Genomic DNA, 22649 nt, shown 5'->3' with positions numbered 1-22649 from the left:
CTCTCACCAACCTATCCACCAACAAAATCAAGGGTTTTTTATTTTTATTTTTTCACTGCAAAGCCCAAAATAACATTAAAACTCCTCCACTCTCCACATTCCATCTTTCCCAATGACCAATGTGAATATATAAAATCCCTTGTATAATTGTATTTTTTTACACCAGTACTATTCTTCGCAATTTGAAATATCTCTTGGTTTGAAACATCCTCAACTTCCTCCTCCTCTAAAAGATTGAATCTATAACAATAGAGGACTCCTTTTGAACATAATAAATCTCTCCACATGGGTTTCCTCTGCTCATCCAGACATTGTGTGTCCCTGATGATAATCCAGATAAAACAAACATTCCTCTCACTGGATGTCCCCAACGTTGCTTCAGTGTCGTTCTGGGACTGACAATGGAGCAATGAACACACCGACGGTGGAGTTCTAGGACACATTCATTGTAATGCCTCGGAGTATATGCTCTATGGGCCGGTGCTGTTTCATAACATCTTGAACTCACAGAAATGGTGAAAGCTAAAGCCCTGATGGGAAATGGCATCTTTCCACAGAGAAACTTATTCTCTCTTGCCGCAGACAGGTTGATAGCCTTGTTGTCTGTTTCCTTCCAGTCATGCTCTTGTACCTTCTGTCCTTTGTCCACCCATCTACCATCCCACAAGGTTGCAATAATTCACGTGAAATACCAAACAATGATATGCTTCTCAAATTTAATCATTTGGGTCATGTGCACTTCATTATTCACTATTTCTCTTATTTGTCAAAATCCTTCCTCATTTGAGTTCTTCCCTCCCATCTTCTCATCTCCCATCCCATGTACCCACCGGCAGTTCATATTGATTCCATACTTATCAATTCTGTACTTGATACCCTTGCGCATTTTGTCTACCAACAAAGTTATTTACTCAGAGGTAGTTTGGTTGTACATCCCTAGTCTTAGTTTCGGGATTTTTTGGTTTCCTCCACACCCTGTTGTTGGTTTTTTCAACCAGTTACCCTTTGTCATCTCTGTCTTCTGGTACTCTGTCTTCTACTTCAAAAATTGTTATTTCATTCTTACAAAACATTTTCATGTTTATTTTTAGGAATTATTTAAAGCTATTAAAACTACTAGGTTTAAAAACAACTTGATTTTCTGTTTTTACATGGCTCGAGGCTTGTCAAAGGTCTATAACACAGAACCGAAAGGAACAGAACAGAAAGAACAGCTATATCTGAGTCTGGGAGGTATTTTTCCCTGTATCTGAGACAGTCAGTCTGTCTTAACCCTTGCCTGAGTCATGCAAAAGACTTCATCAATGGTTCGGTTAGGTATGGGAGCATGCGCCAGAGCAGCGCGTTCCTGCATCCACTTTCCATTGGTACTCCAGGGGCAAGATGCCTAGCCCATCCCCATCTCCTTGAGATGCTGATCAACCTGCTGCAACCACAAGGCACATGGTCATCATGTTGATCTTTACCACCCATGAGGCACCTTTCCTGAAAGAATCTGGTGAGGATGATCAGCATCAGGAAATTGAGCCACATGTCCATTGTGGAAGAAACACAATTATATTCAGGTATTCTCAATTATATTCACTTGTTGAATTGTTGCTGGTACTTTATAAATTTAATTTTTGTACTATAGTCGAATTGGCTGTCAGTAATGTTTCCCTTTCCCCGACAGTCTTTTGACCCACATATTGATAAAAGGAATATCTTACAATGAAAAATGGTCTTCCTCGCTGCAAAGAAACAGGGTGATCTGCTTGTTAACACTGCAAACTTTTGCCATGAGTATATTATTCTCTCCCTCCCACCCAAAGTGGCCACGTATGGCAGTTCTGAGTTATTTTGCCTAGTGCTTATCAGCTCATCCCATAGTTGAATTGCCAAATGTCTCATCCTCCCATTTTTTGGATGTCAAATTGTGTATAAGAGGGATTGATTCAGGCTTCTGTTTCAGTTAAGTTCATTCGAATGTTTCAGTGAATCATTGAATGTTCTTCCTCTGTATATACAAAATTAAGATTCTCCTTTGGTATGCTAATCGATCAATCATGTTGTAATTGAATTCTTTTCCACCACAATTTCCACAGCAGCAGCTGATGCTCTTGGACTATAAAGGTAATAAATCTCATTTGAGTCTCTCAGCAACTGCTCATTGGGCAGAAAGTCTCACCAGTGATAGCCAAGGATTCTCCGAAGAGACCGGGTAGCGACGGAGTTGAGTCTCTGTCTCAGATCCCTGGTCAGAGTCCAAGTCTCACATCTGTAGAGCAAGATTGGAAGCACCAAGGACTTGAAGACTCAGACCCTCATCCTCCTTCATAGGTACCGACAGTGCCACATCCCATGATCCAGTGAATCCAGGAATCCCCAGACCCAACCCAGATGTCTTTAATGTCTGGCTCACAACATGCGGAGACATGAATATCACTGTGAAGGTAAGTGATCTCTCCATGACCTTAACATCCTCACCACAAACAGACAAGATGGCAACATCCAAGATGTCATTGAAAGCCTGGATTTTAGTTTTGACCGAGGAAATCTGTCAAAAGGTCAGCTGTAACGTTATAGACAACAACGGTACATATTGCTTTCTCACTTGATGCTCTGCATTTTGAGAATAGAGCCTGGACAACCCCAAGGGTTGGCTATTCCATGAGTAGGAAGAGGAGGAAATTCCTCCTTAATTGCCCTGCTGCAACAGCAGAGAGTAAAGCAGTGTCACAAAGATGGCATCACCGGTACCCAGATTGCCCCAGGAAGTTGCATCACTATCTTCCAGGTCAGCAGCTGTGTTTTTCTGACGTCAAGTATTGTTTCGAAGCTCAAGCACAATAATTAAGGTACTGAAATAACATGAATGGAAAGCGGGAATGAAGGGCAATTATACAAGGTACTATAATCTGGTAAGTGTCTGTTTGTGGATGTGCATGTTTGTGTGCTTGTTTCTTGTGAAATCAAAGATTCGCAAGAATATTGGTTGGTCTGGTGTGTTATTCTCTCTGTCCGTTTTCTGTTTATTACTTGCAAAATCGAAGATTTTTCAAGTATATTTATCAGTCAATTTTGTTATTCTGTCTGTTTATCAATCGCCTGCAGGTCACAATTCTAAACCGATCGTCATGAAACTTTACCACGTTGTGGAGGTAGTCTGAACTGAGAAACTTCTTGATTTTGAGGTCATAGGTGAAAGGTCATCTTGAGGTTGTATTTCTAAAATTGGCATTTTTCATCCAATTGACTTGAAAGTTGAACAGGGTTTGTTTATTGTGTCACTGAATTGGAAAACCAACCAGTTTGTGATCAAAAGGTCAAAGGTCAACTCAATTTCATACTTCTAAAATCATCAATTTTTATCTGAAAAATCGTCAATTTTCATCCGATTGACTTGAAAGCTAAACAGCAATTGCGTAGTGCATTACTGAATTGGGAAACCAACTATTTTTGAGATCAAAAGGTCAAATGTCAAATCAAGGTCAAACTTCTAAAATAATCAACTTTATCTGAAATATTATCAATTTTCATCTGATTAACCTGAATATTAAGCAGCAATTGCATAGTGCATCACTGAATTTGGAAATCAACTTTTTTTAAGGTCAAAAGGTCAAAGGTCAGCTCAAGGTAAAACTTCTAAAATCATCAATTTCAATCTAAAAAATAATAAATTTTCATCTGATTGACCTGAGCTTTAATTAAGATTGTCAGTTTTAATCTTAATGAAATGGACAATTTGATGTATCCATTGCAATCTTTGGAGAGGGACGTAGATTTTGCAAGTATTGTGTTCTGCACGACATCTTTGTCTTGTTTTTATGTCAATCACCTACAGGTCACATTTTTCCTCCAATCTTCACGAAACTTAACAATATGGTCGAGGTCGTCACAAGCTGGAAGCCTATTATTTTTGAGGTCAATATGTCAAAAGGTCAAAGGTCACATAAATCTTCCATTTTTATCTGATTCACTTGCTATCTCGATATTGACCTTGTATAGATTCTTTATAGTGAAAACAGCATAGTGAAAAGTCCCACATGGCATAGAAAAAATCCCATGTGGCAAAGAGAAAATGGTGTCATGACAACAATTTCATCCTCATTATGATAAAATGGGATATTTTTGTGATTTTATTATTGCCAAACCTCAGGAATTTTTCAAGATATCAGATTGAAACTTACACAGCTTATTTGGACATATGTGTAGTATATGTGTATAAAATCTGGTCAAAATTAGTCAAAGGTCAGTGTCAATGCCATCCAAAACATGTAAACACCATTAGGTGGGAATTAGAAAATGTATCAACCAAATTTGTTATACACAACATTCCATCATGTACAACACTTGATAGCTCAAATTTTCAAAATTACCAAATTGCTATTTTTATGGCAACTATTGTTTATTTGGATTTCGCAAGTATTGTGCCATGCACGACAACTATTGTTTCATGCAATATGAACTGCTGGACGAAATGAGTTGAAAATTGGTGGTTGTATTTGGGGTGTGCACAAGAATGTTTTAGGTGGTAAAATATTCATAGTCCTGAGGGTTTAGGGAGGGGGGGGACCCCAATTCTTTCTTTGTAAATATATATGGCATTGAACCTCTTTTGGTGGGAGCAGGTATTGCAAATCAAGATAAGCCACCAATTCTAAGGGAATTATCCCATCTGTAAGCACAAATTATTCACTATTGACTGCTTTTATAGCATATGGTCTTTTTTTTTTAAACTGGTTATGACTGTGATGTTACTCATAAGTCTTAATTATGGTCCTCGGTTCTCTTCTACATTTGTGTCATCAATTCATAATATGTAAGCTTATTTAAAAAGATTATAATGCAAACATTCCATTGGTAATGGATTCAGCAACCAAATGCTTGTCAGTCTCTTTAAAGTTTCAACACATACGACGCCACCTCGTTAATGTTTAATTCACTATGTCCTTTGGGATCAACACGTTTGGCCAATTGGGTTTCCTGGCAGCAGTATAATAATACTGGCTTTGATACACTGTGACGGAGTGTAGGTGGGTGAGCAGAGAAAGGCAGGAAGAAAAGAGTGGTGGTGGTAGTGGTTTGTTTGGGGTGGATGGGGAGGTGGGGGTTGGAGAGAATAAATAGATAAAGGAGGGTGCTAATAAAAGGGACTTGGCAGTGGATTTGAACTAAAATAGAAAGCTGTGAACTATCATCAGCTTTGGTTCTCGTTTTTTATATCGCCATGTTGAATCAGTCATGGGATAACCTTGATAACATATATATATATATATATATATATATATATATATATATATATATATATATATATATATATATATATATATATCTATCATGAAAATTGTATGTCGCTTTTCTGGCTAATTAAAAAATAACCTCTCTCTTGATCCTCCTTGATTTGTAAGACATCTCAGCATCCAGTAGTTAGAATAGGAGAGAAAAATATAATTTTATTTATTTAGCTGACATGTAAATAACGACCGGTGTACTATTCAACTTCCATTATTGTAGTTTTCTATTTCCTCAATGGCCGTGAATCAAAAAGAGGTCATGGTGGTGAATGTAGACTCAAATTTAAAATAAATATGCATTTCCTTTTCTTCCTTCTCTTCTATGGAATCGGGAAAGCTCAATTGAGGGATGGGGGTATCTAATGGTATGCAGGTATAAACAAAAAGCAACACAGGTAATACAGCATATATTTCCAAGCAGATGATGCTGCACTAAAAGAATGTACACAAATCACCTGTGCTGTCAAAGGAAGCACAGTGGGTGTGCGTGATATCGGGACATATATTGCAGCAGGATTTTGACACTGATAACTACGACGGTGTCTGAGCAGTTTGTCTCTATGCTAACATGACAGCTACCTTACAGTCTCTATCCTTCATAAGCTTTATACATGTGAAGGTATGCTGTAATAATGACAACAGTTTGCTATTATATTTTTTGCAGTCGCAGCAAGAACAAACTCATGCTTTTAGGTCTTGTATTAAATTGTCAGGTGCTACACTTTAAAATGGAGTTTTTAGAAGCTTGTTGTTACTCAACTTAGGCAATTGAAAGGAAAGGCAATTATAAGAAGTATTTTAAAAGAGAAGCAGCATATGGACATGAGAGAGAGAGAGAGAGACAGAGACAGAGACAGAGACAGAGACAGAGACAGAGACAGAGACAGAGACAGAGACAGAGACAGAGACAGAGACAGAGACAGAGACAGAGACAGAGACAGACTCAATAAGGTAGTAAACACTAATTTCCATACCTTGTCTGTCGTTTACTCATTTTGTTGCTTGTGGTGTCTTTGTCTTTTGCTTTCCTGCCCACTCTTCTGCAGAACCTTCACAGCTACAGTCGGTCAAGGTAGTAGCAGCATATGCACTTGTGCCCGGCGCAGTTCTCTTGTGGTTGCTAGGCGCTGCAGCAATGTGGAGGTGGGAGGTGAGGAAGGCTGAGAGTATGTGAGAGAGAGAGACAGAGACAGAGACGACAGAGACAGAATTTATTTCAATATTATTACTCTCACAACAGCACAAAAATATGAACATTATTTTAGCACAAAATGTTGGCCCGACAAAAGGTATAAATGTTATACTTCTCTAACATTGGTGCATTAATTATAATATTTGGCATTGAGTGAATGAGATGAGCATTGAGTCATCCATTCAATGTCACTTCATCTTCTAAATTTTGACCTTGAGAGTGGTGGTAGGTACATAAAGTCAATGGTTGCTACTGTTTATCTTTTAGAAATAAATTTTTTGCAGACATACTGTACATTACACACATTGGGGTGAATATGTGATTTATTCAGAGAGGTCAACAGGTATAGAGGTGAATATATTCATGTAATGCTTCACAATCTGATAATATATTGTTACCTTTGTATTGGGGCAGTAGACATTGCCTGATAATAGATAGCAATGTATACTGTTGTAGTATGGTCAGTGTACAAGTAGTTAGACCATCTCGATCTGATTAAGTAGGGAAACAAAGCTTTATAATTGTCTGTTTAAATGTGCACCATAGGGAGGGTGGTGCGTTGTAATAAATAGTTAGGGTTTAAGGAAAGGGATCATATGTATAACCCCTTGTATGTCCCATCCGATGAGGCACCGAGGTGAGGCTAAAGCAAAGTGAGAGGAGTTTTGAGAGAGGGGTGGTATTGTCCAGGAGAGAGGGGGAGGAGCTTTGATCACCTCCCGAAGGGTGGAGCTTCATCACCCTGAGAAGGGTGGAGCTGGGATCACCTCCCAAGGGGCGAAGCCATGATCGCCTTCTGAGGGGCAGAGTTTCATCACCCTGATAAAGGCGGAGCTGAGATCACCTCCAGAGGGGTGAAGCCATGGATCGCTTCCTGAGGGGTGGAGTTTTGTCACCCCCGAGAGTTTTTGGGACCTCTCGCGAGAGCCATGAGAGTTGGAGTAGTCTCTCAGTAGGGTACAGTTGGGAGCGTAGTGAAGCAACGAGGAGGAGAGTCGAGATTATGCAAATGGAGAGAAGATCGTGGAGCTGAGGATAAACGGTAACTCTGTCCATTGTGCCTGCCTGCCTTCTCACGTTCCTGCCTTTGCCCTGTGACTGATTTCATCGTCCTGCCTTCAACTTGATTCTGGCCTGTGTGCATGCTTCTCATCCTGCTCGTGTCGCTGCTCCAGTGTCTGTTCCCTGTTTTGTCCTGCCTGCTGTCTGCTCGTCACCCTGCCTGTGTGCTTTGTCATCTGCCCTTGGACCTGCTCCTCCTCATCCACCAGCAAAGCTATGGCCTCATCCGGTCCTTGTCCTCCATCCCTCTCTGTGCTAGAATCCTGTTTGTGGCACCTTGGATTTTATTCATCTTTTATATAATTATTTATTCATCGATTCCTTGTTACACTTTTCTCTCCCCTCCCACCCCACAAACCCGTAATCATACTCCTCCATCACAATTTCATCATCCCCTGGTAATTTATTTGGTTGGGAAATAAACCCGTTGGTTTTATAGGAGTGAAGAGCCTCATGTGCGTCTTGCAATTCCTGCACATGCAAGGCCACCATTAATTGATATGTCCAAGTGAGTAAATGACAGTTCGGTAAATCTGTTTAGTGTCCGCATTAATTGGCGTGGACACGACATTTGGTGTTGAAGTTCGATTTTTTGAACCCGCTGACTCTGACATTTGGTGTTGGAGTAGAACCTTTCGAACCACCTGTCTCTGACATTTGGTGTTGGAGTCAGACCTTTCGAACCACCTGTCTCTGACAGTTGGAATCAGGACTGCAGGATATGAACCCTCATTAAGATTTGTTGATCAGGAGTGGGATCTAGAATCCAAAGGACTTCAAAATTTATATTTAGTTGGTGTCGGGTGAGCACAGTGGAGCATGCTGAAAAAGAAAATATATTTATTTATATGAAGAAAGCGAGCCGGGGGTGGGGGTTAGTGAGGAGCCGAGGGAAGGAACGTCCCCTATTCCTGGCGTTAGTCTCGCTCCATCAGCTGTGGGATCAGAGCTGGCGACCCGGAAAGCAGAAACTATGCTGGTCCAGGTGTCCTCGAAGCTATTAATGAAACATGTCATGTATTCATGTGTCAGATCAACCGGAAGCACGGTCATCGCGAGGCAGGAACATAGCGGCACGACGCAGCTGGGCTCATGAATGGTTCTGAGGTGTCGATGTGTGGAACACAATAAAAGATTGTTGGTGCATTCAAACTGCTTTCCCAGCCTGATTCATTACATGGCGACGAGGATTGGATTCTGGTGAGCGCAAGGAAAGTAAGCTGAGCTATTGCAGTTAGCTGTTGGCCTACCAACTCGTTATTTCCCTGCATACGCTACACGATCACCATGTCCCTCGGTCGTATTGACGAGTTCAACCCACACGAAGCAAGCTCGGAGGCGTACATTCAGCATCTACAGTATTACTACCAAGCTAACGGCATAGGGGATGATGCCAGGAAGAAAGCAATCCTGATGTCGGTTTGCGGCAGCGAGACGTTTATTATTCTGAAGAATCTCGCCATGCCCAGGACCATGATGGATTTAACACACACCGAGCTTGTGGCAGCTATGAAGGAGCACTGCGAACCCTCAGTCATTGTGAGTCGATTCAATTTTTACATGTGGCACCAAACCTCGACACAGTCCATTTTGGCATTCATAGATCACCTGAAACACCTTGCCCAGCATTGCCAGTTTGGTAGTACATTCGACGACATGCTAAGGGATTTGCTCGTAGTGGGAGTGGAGCAAAATCAAATTCGCTGGTGCCTACTTGCTGACCGGACTCTGACATTTCCCAGCGCTAAGGACATTGCTGTCACAATACAATGGAGTGTGCAGACAAAAATGCTGCAGATATTGCTCGCTCCATCGCTTACTAGCCTGGAGCTGACCTGTCATCTATCAATCGCGTGGAACAACATCCAACCAGAAAATCTGACACCAAAACGCCAAGAAATTGCTTGGTGGCTGGTGCAGGTAAGTGCTGTTTCCACTGCAATGGTGAGCATTCTCCCACTATGTGCCGTTTCAAGAATTCCGCTTGCAACTACTGCCACAAGGTGGGCCGTATTTCCTCTGCGTGCTCGTCTCAAAAATGGAGGGCAAGGAGAGAGGAATGCAAAACCCACCTCCTTGACTCAGAGCATAACCAGGAAGACATGACTGATGGAGACAGCCCTAACAGCCACAGTGTTCAGTCGTATGACCTTTTCCACACAATGACTGGCAGACAATCTACTCCTATACTGCTTATAGTGGATCTAGATTCTATATGGACGGACTGTGGAAATGGAGGTTGACACGGGTGCTGCCATCTCACCCACGAGTGAAGCAGCTTTCCGTAACCTGTGGGGGAATTCTAAACAACCCAGCCTCCTTTGGTCCCCGATTCGACTCACTACATATACCGGTGAGTCAATACAAGCCCGCTGGTCGTGTGATGTCACAGTAACCTATGGCAACAACACTCACCAATTACAACTCTTGGTCGTCCCCGGGGATGGACCCACACTTCTCGGACGAAACTGGCTCGATGTTATCAAACTCAATTGGGAACACTTCCTTCGACTGCAGGCTTCCAAGCCACCAACCGTACTACAGCACCTCCTCACGAGATACCCGGACGTCTTCAAGGATGAACATGGGACATTGAAGGGTTTCACTGCCAAGCTCAATGTTGAGAAAGATCTGAAGCTAATTTCCTGCAAAGCACGCCCAGTTCCTCTTGCATTGCAAGAGAACGTTGATGTAGAATTAGCCAAACTGGAAAAGTTAGGTATCATTGAGTCAGTTCAGTACTCAAATTGGGCTGCTCCAGTTGTTCCTGTCGTGAAGGCAGACAAATCGATACGACTTTGTGGGGATTATAAAATGTTGATCAACAAATGTTCCACCTTGGGCAAATATCGCATTCAAAGGATTGATGACTTGTACGCAAAACCGAGCGGAGGACAGTCATTCACCAAGCTCAACATGAGATCAGCCTACCCACAAGTCGTTCTGGATGAGAATTCCAAATAATATCTCACCATCAACACACATCGGGGACTCTACAGATACATTTTGGTGTATCTGCATTTTGGTGTCAAATCAGCACCAGGAAACTACCAACGTTGTATGGATAGCCTGTTCGCTGCTGAACCCCACGTTGTTGTTTTCCAAAATGACATCCTAGTCACTGGCTACTCAGAGCTTCATCAACGTGACAACCTCGAATGTGTGCTACGCATTATCTCTGACTCTGGACTACGCCTGCGGAGAGACAAGTGCGAGTTCATGGTTCCGTCTGTGACGCATTTGGGCCACTGTATCGATGCTGAAGACTTACACCCCACTGAAGAGAAGATCAGAGCACTCAAAGATGCCCCAGCCCTGACCAACATTTCTGAACTCAAGGCTTACATTGGCATGCTGCAGTACTACAGACGGTATATCTCAAACATTGCTACCATGCTTGGCCCACTGTATTGCCTGTTAAAAAATAGCACCGCAAAGCGGGCATAACCAACCCCTCAGCCCCTTGACGCAAACTAATTTCAAGATGGTGGCCATATTGAAAATCGCAGCATGCCTATTTTCAAAAGGCACCTTCCTCTACTCAACCCCAACACACCCAGCAAAAATGGATTTAATCGGACAAGGCGTTCTCCTCAAAATTGACGGAAACCAATTTCAAGATGGCTGCCATAGCGGCCACAGTGAAAATCACAGCATGCCCATTTTGGAAAGGAACCTTCCTCTACTCAACCCCATTATACCTCGCCAGAATAAAATCAATGTGTGAAGCCGTTCTTAAGTTATTGTCCGGAAACCAAATTCAAGATGGCTGCTCTCGCTGCCATATTAGATATCGGATTGTGCTGAATATCGAAAGGAACCTTCCTCTAAACACCCCCATTATATCACACAAAAATGAAATCAATAAGTCAAGCCGTTCTCAAGTTATTATCCGGAAACCAAATTCAAGATGGCTGCTCTCGCCGCCATATTAGATATCGGATTGCGCTGAATATCGAAAGGAACCTTCCTCTAAACACCCCCATTATATCACACAAAAATGAAATCAATAAGTCAAGCCGTTCTCAAGTTATTATCCGGAAACCAAATTCAAGATGGCTGCCCAAGCCGCCATATTGGATATCGGATTGTGCTGTATATCGAAAGGAACCTTCCTCTAACCACCCCCATTATGCCACCATGAAAATAAAATCAATCTTGAAATGAAAGCGAGAGAAGAACCTTCAGAGTGTAGGCTTTATTCCATTTGATTGAAGCCGCTTCTACGGGCACATCAGGGAATACAGGTGCAGCAAGGAGTGCATAAGCAGTAATGTATACACGTGCAACTAATCACCGCAAAATAAATCAGTATAAGCACGGAGTCCGATATACTCTCAATTCTCACCATTCAACGAGCACCAAGTGAACCGCCGCCGTAAATGACAATGCCCCTGGGACAATCGCCCCGTCCGCGCGGAGCTTGGCTTTATCTATTCCGTGCTCGAGCCGTGCGACATGTGATCACACGTCACGTCCTTCAATTCACCACATTCTCCCCGTCTTTAAAATGTAACTAGAGGCCCAACTAACGCACCATGATTACTTCAGCGCTATAGGAGTATACATTTCAAGCAACGCGAACTATTTAAACTACAGAAGCATACATGCCAAGCAGTGAGGATTATTTTGAGTTGTAGGAGCATGGTAATGAGCATCGATATATGATGTAATGAGCATATAGGAGCATGAGCATCGAGGATGCCGATAATCCCCTTTACAGATCGAGTCGGCGAGGGGGTTTTATCCGTCGACCTCTCCGGGAGTAAATGGCGGTTTCACTTGAGGGAGGCTTCCGATCCTCTTGGTGAGCCTCGACTCGTGCCGGGGATGACTCCTCGATCGCTCTCGGGTGGAACGCGGCAGCTCCATCGCCACCGTTCCCGGGTGGAGTTCCTGGGGGGGGGGAACACCTGGGGAGGGGATGTCAGAGGGAGGAGTGCCAGATGGTGGTGTACCTGCAGGAGGAGTACCTGAGGGAGCCAAATGGCGAACCGACACAGTGGTCTCCCTGCCATCCGGGAGTCTGACATGAGCATACTCTGGATTAGTATCGATGAGTTCGACCCCCTCCACCATTGGTTCATACTTGCTTTGTCGTACCGGGCGTTTCATGAACACTGTTCCAGGATGGGTTAGCCAGTTGGGCACCGATTGGCCGTCAACATAACGTCGCTGGTGAGTAAACATTCGTTCGTGAGGAGTTGCATTGGTGGACGTGCAGAGCAAAGAGCGTATGGAATTCAGAGCGTCGAGAAGGGTAACCTCCCACCGCTCGGGGCCCAGTCCTCTTGATTTCAACGCCAGAGTTACGGCTTTCCAAATGACTCCGTTATACCGTTCCACCTGCCCATTACCCTGTGGGTTGTAACCCGTCGTTCGACTAGTTGCTATGCCGTGCTCTAATAGGAACTGTTTTAGCCTGGCCGACATGAAACACGGCCCTCTGTCTGAATGTATGTACGAAGGTTTCCCAAACATAGCGAAGAGGTCAGAGAGACATTTCACGACAGTGCTCGAGGTCATATCCGAGCACGGAAATGCGAAAGGGAACCTTGAATATTCATCAACAACAGTGAATATGTATCTGTTGTCTGTCTCGGTCGGCAGGGGCCCTTTGAAGTCGATATTTAGTCTCTCGAAGGGAGAAGTGGCCTTGATCAATCTGCCAGATGCCGCGCCATAGAATCTGGGTTTTAGTTCAGCACAAACAGGGCATGAAGCATTCATTTGCTTAATATCTTCGATAGAATAGGGAAGGTTTTGTCTGCGCACGAAATGTGCCATTCTGGTTACCCCCGGGTGGCACAGAGACACATGGAGGTCTTGCAAAGCCTGACTGATTGTCGCAGAACAGTAGACCCGAGAGAAGGTATCTGCAGCAGGGTTTTCCCTCCCGGGCCGGTAAACAATGTCGTAACTATAGCAGGCTAGGTCTATCCGCCATCTCATAATTTTTTCATTCTTAATTTTCCCGTTATTTTTCCCATCAAACATGAATGCAACGGATCGCTGGTCCGTGACGAGCGTGAAGTGGCTTCCCAGTAAATAGTGTCTCCATTTACTTAGGCTTCGACAATAGCGTACGCTTCCTTCTCTATTGCTGAGTGTCTCTGCTCGCTTCCAGAGAGAGTTCTCGAGAAGAACGTGACGGGTCGCCCAGACTGATTAAGCGTCGCAGCTATCGCGTGATCAGAAGCATCTGTTTCCACCACGAAGGGCACCGAGCTATCGATCGATAATACCACGGAATTGCTGATATCATCTTTGAGGCTGTGGAAAGCTTTTACAACAGCAGCATCTGGTGGGAAGTTTTTGCAATGCACTAGGGGATGTATTTTCTCGGAGTATCGGGAAATCCATCTCGCGTAGTAAGCGAACATGCCTATCGCCCGGCGCATTGTCTGCAGGTCCTGAGGTCGGGGTAGCTCACGAAGTGGGCGCAATCGTTCAGGATCAGGCTTAATCGTGCCGTCGGCTATTGTGTAGCCGAGAAGGTCAATTGACCTTGCCGAGAATACGCATTTCTCGTAGTTGAGGGTCAGATTATATTTTCTAGCAATGCTCAAGAATCTGTCCAGATTCATATCATGTTCCCCCTGATCCTTACCGCACACTGTGACATTGTCCACGTAAACAAAAGTGTCTTTGAGGTTTTCATCTGAGATGATGTCGTCCATAACTCGTTGGAAGCAAGCTACTCCATTCGTGACACCGAACGGAATCCTCCTGAATTGGTAGAGGCGTCTACCTGCCTGGAATGCGGTGTAAGGTTTGTCTTCCTCTCGGATGGGAATTTGATGATAGGCGCTTCGCAAATCGATGGTGCTGAATATCTTATAATTGGCCACGCGTTCGACCATCTCGTCTATGCGCGGCAAAGGGTAGGCATCGAGTTGGGTGAAACGATTGACCGTTTGGGAGTAATCGACAACCATTCGTTTCTTATGGTTCTGATTGGCGGTGACCAACACCTGTGCGCGCCATGGCGAATCGCTCGGTTCTATAATTCCTTCTTCCAGTAATCGCTTGGTCTCTGAAGCGATGAAGTTCATATCAGCAGTGGTATATCGCCACGATTTGATCGCTATCGGTTTACAGACTGGCGACAAGTTAGCAAACAGCTGGGGGGACATTACCTCTGCGGTGGTCAGAGCATTTAAAATTAGACGAGGTTTGCTTCCTCCAAAGGGTATTTCGACGCTCGTGTGCTGCTTGAGGACATTATGACCCAGAATTATGTCTGCGCATAAATCACGAAGCACCAGTACCCTTACATCCCGATGCGTGTACCCTTTTACGTCCAATTCAACATTGCAGTACCCTCGTACGCGGGACTGTAGTGATGTGGCGGCCATGCATACCGTATTGTCTGTCGGGTGGATCTTCCATTTCCTCCCCTTCACTAGCGAGCTGTTGACGAAACTCGCAAAGCTACCGGTATCAATCAGAGCTTCAGCCATATGCCCGTTAATTCGTACGCTGATGATAGCCTTGGATAGATTCCCCGGTGAGACTGCAGTTAGTTTCTTTTGTGAGTAGAGAGCCGCAGAAGTGGGTTTATTTCTCCTTAGAGTAGATTTACATACCCTGGCATAATGCCCTTTCTTGTCACAATTCATGCATGTGGCATCTCTGGCGGGGCATTGGTGGCGGAGGTGTCTTTTGTACCCACAAAAGAAGCATTTACCAACCGAAGTAGTTGCTGAGGAGTTTGACGAGGTCTGGGTATCCGATACCTTGGGTTTTTCTCCATCCCCTGTGTCCGGGGTGCCCTGTGGGGTTCCTTGAGTTTCCACCGTAGCGGCGTTCATTAGCAACATCGGTGTCCCAAATGACTCAGATTGCTGCTGAGCCGTATCCATCGCTCGAGCCTGGTCGACTACCTTTTCAAGAGTGGGTTGCGCTTTCTCCAGTAAGCGTTGCCGTATGTGGGCTGACCTGAGCAGCAGGTCAGACCCTGCTCAGGTCAGACCTGAGCAGGGCTGACCAGAACAGCTTGGTGGCTTCATCTCGGTGTTCCTCGGCGGTTACGGCCCGGAAGCTGCAGTCTTTTCCCAGCTGCCTCAGAGCTTGCAGGAACTGATCGATGGACTCCCCGGCTGCTTGCTTGCGTGTGTTGAGAAGATGTCGTATGTACACCTCGTTCTTGCGCTTCACGTAGAGCACCCGCAGCTCGTTGATCGCTGCATCGTAGGTGTCACACTCCGAGAAGAGCCTGTATACGCTGGGCGAGACATGATTCACAAGGGCGGCCAATTTGTCGGCTCCCTCTTCGATGATGGTCAGATAGTGTGAGAAGGAACGGAACCAATGCGACCATTTCATTTCTGAGTCAGTCGCGTTTGGGTCTGCGTCGAACCTCTCTGGTTTGTAGATCTTGTCCATCGTTGGTTGAGAGAGCCGAGAAAACCAAATGGAATAAATTGAAATGAAAGCGAGAGAAGAACCTTCAGAGTGTAGGCTTTATTCCATTTGATTGAAGCCGCTTCTATGGGCACATCAGGGAATACAGGTACAGCAAGGAGTGCTAAGCAGTAATGTATACACGTGCAACTAATCACCGCAAAATAAATCAGTATAAGCACGGAGTCCGATATACTCTCAATTCTCACCATTCAACGAGCACCAAGTGAACCGCCGCCGTAAATGACAATGCCCCTGGGACAATCGCCCCGTCCGCGCGGAGCTTGGCTTTATCTATTCTGTGCTCAAGCCGTGCGACATGTGATCACACGTCACGTCCTTCAATTCACCACAAATCTGTCAAGCCGTTCTCAAGTTATTGTCCGGAAACCCAATTCAAGATGGCTGCCCTAGCTGCCATATTGGATATTGCATCACACTGATTATCGAAAGGAACCTTCCTGTTCCCAGCCCCAACATACCCTGCAAAAATGGATTTAATCGGACAAGGCGTTCTCCTCGAAATTGACTGAAACTAAAAGTTGATAGACGGAGGACGCCCGACCGGACAAGATGGCTGCCATGGAGGCCACATTGAAAATCGCAGCGCACCCATTTTCGAAACGAACCTTCCTCAACTCAACCCCAACTTACCCTGCAAAAATGGATTTAATCGGACAAGGCGTTCTCCTCGAAATTGACTGAAACCAAAAGTTGACAGACGGACGGACGGCCGCCCCGGACAACCCCTATGACGACAATACCCCTGAGCCAATTCGGGCTGAGGGGTAATAAAAATTACCCCCGTGCGGCAGTGACGGTCAACTCTGCGAGAAAATATATAACCTCCTGAAGGTAGGGCAGTTTTTGCAAACTTTGAAGTCACGTGACGCGAAAATGAAAGTGAATATCGAAAATCTGGCCCGACCAAATTTAGATATTGTCCCATCGATTCATATGCCACAATCAAATTCAAGATCGCTTGAGAAATGTAGGAGGAGATAGATTTTGAAAATCGTCATTTTCGCATTTTTTGCCAATTGAAGTCACGTGACACGAAAACGAAAGCGAATATCGAAAATCCGGCCCGACCAAATTTAGATATTGTCCCATAGATTCATGTGGCACAATCAAATTCAAGATCACTTGAGAAATGGCGGAGGAGATTGAATTTGAAAATCGTCATTTTCGCGAACGACGGACGGACGGACGGATCGAAGGACATCTACACCAATATTATTCGGTCATGCTCGAAGAGATGACCTAAAAAGGCGTCAGCTGAAAACGGGACATTGCAGAGTCATCATCTTTCCAGAAGTCAAAAGACATGCTGCAGTCTTCAAATGTACTAGTTCACTATGACCCAGACAAAGACATGGTCCTGTCATGTGACGTGAGTCAGTACGGGGTTGGTGCTGTTTTGTCACACATCATGCCAAATCGCACAGAGACCAATCGCATTTGCATCTCGTACACTGTCCCTGGCTGAGAAGAACTACAGTCAGCAGGACAACGAAGGACTTAGCATTGTATTCGGAGTTAAGAAATTTCCCCAGTACGTCTTCGGTCGACATTTCACGATTTACACAGACCACAAACCACCGATTAGTTTGTTTGGTCCAACAAAAGCTACCTCAGAGGTCTTACCGCCTCAGATCATACGCTTGTCACTTTCACTCTCGGCTTATGATTACAACATTACGTACCGACCTGGCTCCACAATTTCAAATGCAGACGCCATGAGTCGCCTGCCACTTCCAGACACAGTGTCTTGCACCTGACAGCGTGATATCTCTGATGGAATTTTTGAATGACAACCCAATCGATGCCAACCAGATACGGACCTACACCAGGCATGACCCACTTCTTTCTAAGGTCATTCATGCTCCTGGGCATGGGTGGAGCCTTCTACGCAATGCTGATCCTGTATTGTATTCGTACAAGGCCAGGCAGAATGAGCTGAGTGTCGAGAACGGCTGCTTGCTGTGGGGATTCCGAGTGGTCACTCCCCTAAACTTGCACACAAAGATTTTGGATCAGCTTCACGATTGTCATCCAGGCATCGGAAGAATGAAATCGCTGGCACGGAACTATGTCTGGTGGCATCACCTTGACTCTGACATAGAACAGCGTGTGAAACATTGTTATCCATGCCAAAGCAGTCGAAACGCCTCTGCAAAGGTGCTACTGCACACCTGGGAATGGCCCACTGAACCATGGCAGAGGATTTATCTTGATTATGCTGGACCCATCAAAGGCCGTATGATCCTTATTGTTATGGATGGTCACACGAAATGGGTCGATGCTTATGTAACACATACAGCAACCTCATATGCTACTATAGAGAGGATCCGCCAGTGCTTTGCCACTCATGGTTTGCCATGCATGATAGTCACTGACAATGGAACCTGTTTTTCAAGCTCTGAATTCACTGAATTCACCCACCTGAACGGTATAATTCACAAATTTGTGAGCCCACACCATCAAGCTTCAAATGGACTCTCCGAACGCTCTGTGAGTTTCGTCAAGTCTGGTCGAAATATGATACACGGAAGAAACCTTCAGACCAGACTATCACGTTTGCTTTTCACTCACCGCATCACTCCCCACACTACTATGGGTGTGACACCAGCTGAGATGCTGATGAAATGACGTTTGCGTACACGACTGGATTGTCTAAGACTAGACATGGCGTCAGTCGTGTATCAAAATCAGAGGAAACGGAGACTTCATCTTGACAAACATGAAGTACAGCTCTCAATAAACATCAGGGACCCGATGTTTGTGAAAAAACTTTGGTCGCGGAAAGGCTTGGCTACCAGGGAGGATTCACAAAAACGTGGGACCGTTGTCCTACAAGATGAAACTCGAGGACAATCGAGTCATCCGGAGGCACCTTGATCATGTCCGGTATCGGTCTTGTGATCCTGTCATCTTCACAAATGATGTCTCGCCATTTCCTGAACCTGTGAAGAGCGACGTTGGTGCTGTAGATGGTACTGCACCACTCCCTGAGGCTGACCCCAATAACACCGTTGCAGCACCATCAGTGGGGCCGTCTGTCGGCTTTGTACTCCGACGATCATCAAGAGTTCCAAAGGCGCCAATCCGCCTCGATTTATAGCCAATACTCATACATTCATGATCTTTGTATTATTTACTAGTGTCTTCATTACTCTTATGTTCATCTTTAATGCATTTTCACACTTAATGGGAGGGGGGAGATGTCGTGTCTTCATGTATCAGATCAACAGGAATGGCGGTCATCGTAAGGCGGGAACATAGCGGCACGAGGAGGCTGGGCTCATGATTTCTGAGGTTTCTGTGTGTGGAGCACAACAAAACATTGATGGTCCATTCAAACTGCTTTCCCAGCCTGATACATGACAAAACGGCTGATCGGGAAATTGGTGAATAAAACCAATCAATCATTCATTTCGGTTTCTTGAAAAAACTTCAAACACTGGTCAAGGCAGTCTGAAGACTGATATTTGTCAAGTTTACAATACTAAAACAAACTTACAAATATATATATATATATATATATATATATATATATATATATATATATATAATAATCATATAAAATTACATGAACACTCAATGTATATTGTTGCAGTTTTATCAACCGCATACTGAAAGTGAAACGCACACAGCACATAGACTTTTAGAATAGTTATTTCTGTAATGAATGTTAAGAATAGCACCTTCCCGAAAGGGGATATTACAAAATTAAATGTGTTAGGTTGGGTAGTCAGCTCCCCCCTGTCAATCCGTTGTGAGAATGGAGACATCAGTGTGTGATGACGTGCCCCGCGATGGCCGTCATCACAGGCCGTGCATGTTTTACTGCCTGGGCGTTCATCGTGTGCCACTAACGCCAGCATTCCGGAATGAGTGCCAAATTCTCCCATTCCCCTTTGTAGTTTGAAGCCCCACAAAGTCTTTGTTTGTCTGTTCGTCTGTATGGACGTCCACCCTGCAATGTAATTTATTGCCATCTTCCCCTAAACTGTATTTCATTTCCCTATTCTCCATTTATTCCCCTCCATCAAAAATGACTGGCAAACGAACCAAGACACGACTCAGCCTCCCTATAATGATTTCCCCATTCCCTGGTTTTGTGGCATGAAGATTGTTGGATGATTGGGGTTCCTCCCAGGAGCATGGGGGTAGAAGGGTTCCCCCCCCCCCCCATGTTAATTGCTGAACTCTGTTCATGACAACAGCCGGAAGGACAAAATGACTGAATTTCCGGGCAGGTGGCAGAATGGGCAGGGTTGTGGGGGAACCCTCCAATGGCTGGCATGGGGCCGGCTCATGGGGTCTGATGTTGTCCAATGGCTGGTCCCAGGCCACCTCGTGGGACCTGACGTGAAGCTCTTTGGCCCTGCCTGCCCCAGTGGGTGATGAAGCTGCTCAGCGCGCTGATTCACTCTCTCTGTCGTCGCCCCAAGCTACCTTCGTCTTGGTTGCCACGCTCTCTTTCTTCTTTTTCCTCGAGCTATCGGGGTCCTGATCGTTGAACGCGCTCGTTCTCTCTCTGCCTGGGTCATCGCATTCGTTTATTCCCTGGCCCTGGACATGTTGGTCCGTGCTCCTGTTGAAACTGATGGGAGAGCAGTGTCGGGACCATTTCGGATGTGGTACAAAATTGGGGAGGGTGGGGGGTGACGTTAGTACCAGTTCCAATTTATCTCCCCGTGTGTGTGGTTTGATGGGTACCATGTTTTGTTAGCCGGTACGTAAGGCATAGGTTAAGCCTGCAACTTGTACATTTGCTTTCCCTTTTTGTAAATACACATCTTGATTGCACTCTTTTTATTGCATTTCCCCTTTTCCTGCCCCGGTTTCCCTTTGACGCCATTAATGTTCTTAAGTTCCCCTCCCTCCTTCCCATACCCCTCATCATTCATCTATACTCATAAAAAACTGTGTGTGTGTGTGTGTGTGTGTGTGTGTGTGTGTGTGTGTGTGTGTGTGTGTGTGTGTGTGTGTGTGTGTGTGATTCAGTGTATGTGTCTGTGTCAGTCTTTGTGTGTCTCCTCCATAATTCCAAAACCAGAAAACCGAGTAGCCTGAAACTTGGCGTGCATACGAAGAAAACTCCAAGGAAGTGCACGAGGGAAAATTGGGTGTTTGGGTTAATGAAAACACCCATTTTGAAGATAATTAACGGCGTTATTTAATTATATCCTTTATCAGGTGATCCTCGGCCAGCTCGCTGTCTGGGGCCTTAAGGCGTTTCCTGGGTAACCTTACTGTGGTCTGAAGCCGTCATGTTTTTTTGGCCTACTCAACCATGCTTTGACTTGGAACAGTCCGCAATTATTTCTTTACGATAAGGTTTGTTTTTTTTTCACTTTCCTCACTCGTATTATCGAATTGCTCGTTCATCATAGCTACGAATCGCTGGGTATATTGCAATGCTTATAAATGCCTGGAGACGCCAGCGTTCATTGCTTTATTTCATTTGCGCATCGGAATAACCAAGAGACTCTCTTAAACTAAGCAGAATTTAAAAAATGTTGCTCCAGATTTGAAAGTATCAGCAGTTCTGACTCCCCCATAAAGTTGTGATTTGTCCAATTCGGACATTGCACGGGCATTTCCGGGTGCGTAGTTGTATTGATGGCAATTGGTAATCGCTTGCCAAGCCAAGTATTCCATTGGAGTGCTTGATTGAGTGCGTAAGCCACTTACTGAGCTGTACAGTTCAGTTCGTGTTCTGATCAAGATATACATTCGACAGTTACTACAAGGTAGAGGTACATATACAGCACACACGGACGTGGTACATCGGTGTAGATTTGGATCTGTATGGACTCTTCGCAGGTGTGTGGACATGCCATGTCTGTTACAGGTGCTATGTTGGCAAAGTTTCATCCCGTGTCTTATGGAGGTTACATCAGGTTTTCCTGTGTCCTCACGCCTGTTTCGAAAGCATTTGGTTTTCGGATTTGTTTTACAAAGGTTTTATGTTTCTCTTTGTGAGTTTCAACACAAAATATATTTGATAATATCCGATTTCTGATCCATTTGCTGTATTAATGTGTTTTCTACATTACCGAGCCCAATTTTTTTTCCACCCATCACACGCAGGTGTTTATAAAGAATAATGTTTGTGAACATCTCCCTGAAACGTCCATATAAATGTAACGTCGTTTTTCGGTGAAAGCTTCTCAAGGTTTCTGGGTTGTATACAGTCCGTACGATAGTCGGTAATCACACTGACTCCAACCTGTTGATTCCCGAAAAATTGCCGATATCGGCCAATCGTGTGTGTGTGTGTGTGTGTGTGTGTGTGTGTGTGTGTGTGTGTGTGTGTGTGTGTGTGTGTGTGTGTGTGTGTGTGTGTGTGTTGTTCATAAAGCATGACATGTTCTCTCTGGCCAGGCAGCTACCCCCCCCCATCCACCTCTGTCTCTGTCTCTGGATGTATCCGAATGGTCGTTATGTCTGGACGGTGGTTATCTGCACATGTGTCTGGACGGTGGTTATGTCTGGGCGGGGTTTGTCTCCAGATGTGTCCAGATGGTATTTATCGCCAGACTTGTCTGCATGGTAGTTTGTCTCCGGACATATCAGGATTGGAGTTTGACTCCAGAAGTGTCCAGGTGGTATTTATGTCCAGATGGGAGTTTGTGTCCGGGAGGTGTTTATGTCCGGACGGGAGTTGGTCTCCGGACGTGCCCGAGCGGTGTTTGTCTCCA

The 22649-nt window shown here is 44.7% G+C and overlaps 1 protein-coding gene and 1 long non-coding RNA gene across 3 annotated transcripts in view; one reads left to right on the top strand and one right to left on the bottom strand.

Moving 5' to 3' along the window:
* LOC147026314 (uncharacterized) overlaps positions 1-6398 on the bottom strand; it is an 89946-nt gene extending 83548 nt beyond the window's left edge. For both annotated transcript variants that reach the window (XM_085881593.1, XM_085881595.1), the window contains exon 1: positions 6251-6398. In XM_085881593.1, the coding sequence (XP_085737719.1) occupies positions 6251-6270 (20 nt within the window). In that variant the 5' untranslated portion in view covers positions 6271-6398. The remainder of the gene's footprint in view (positions 1-6250) is intronic.
* LOC147026313 (uncharacterized) overlaps positions 1-22649 on the top strand; it is a 31821-nt gene that overhangs the window by 6766 nt on the left and 2406 nt on the right. The window lies entirely within an intron of this gene.

This window comes from Eptatretus burgeri, chromosome 5 (genome assembly GCF_056783735.1).
Source record: "Eptatretus burgeri isolate ZD-2024b chromosome 5, Ebu_testis_v1, whole genome shotgun sequence".
In the NCBI taxonomy this organism is placed as follows: Eukaryota; Metazoa; Chordata; class Myxini; order Myxiniformes; family Myxinidae; genus Eptatretus; species Eptatretus burgeri.
The sequence above is the reverse complement of the archived record's forward strand: the minus strand, read 5'-3'. Positions and strand labels throughout refer to the sequence as shown.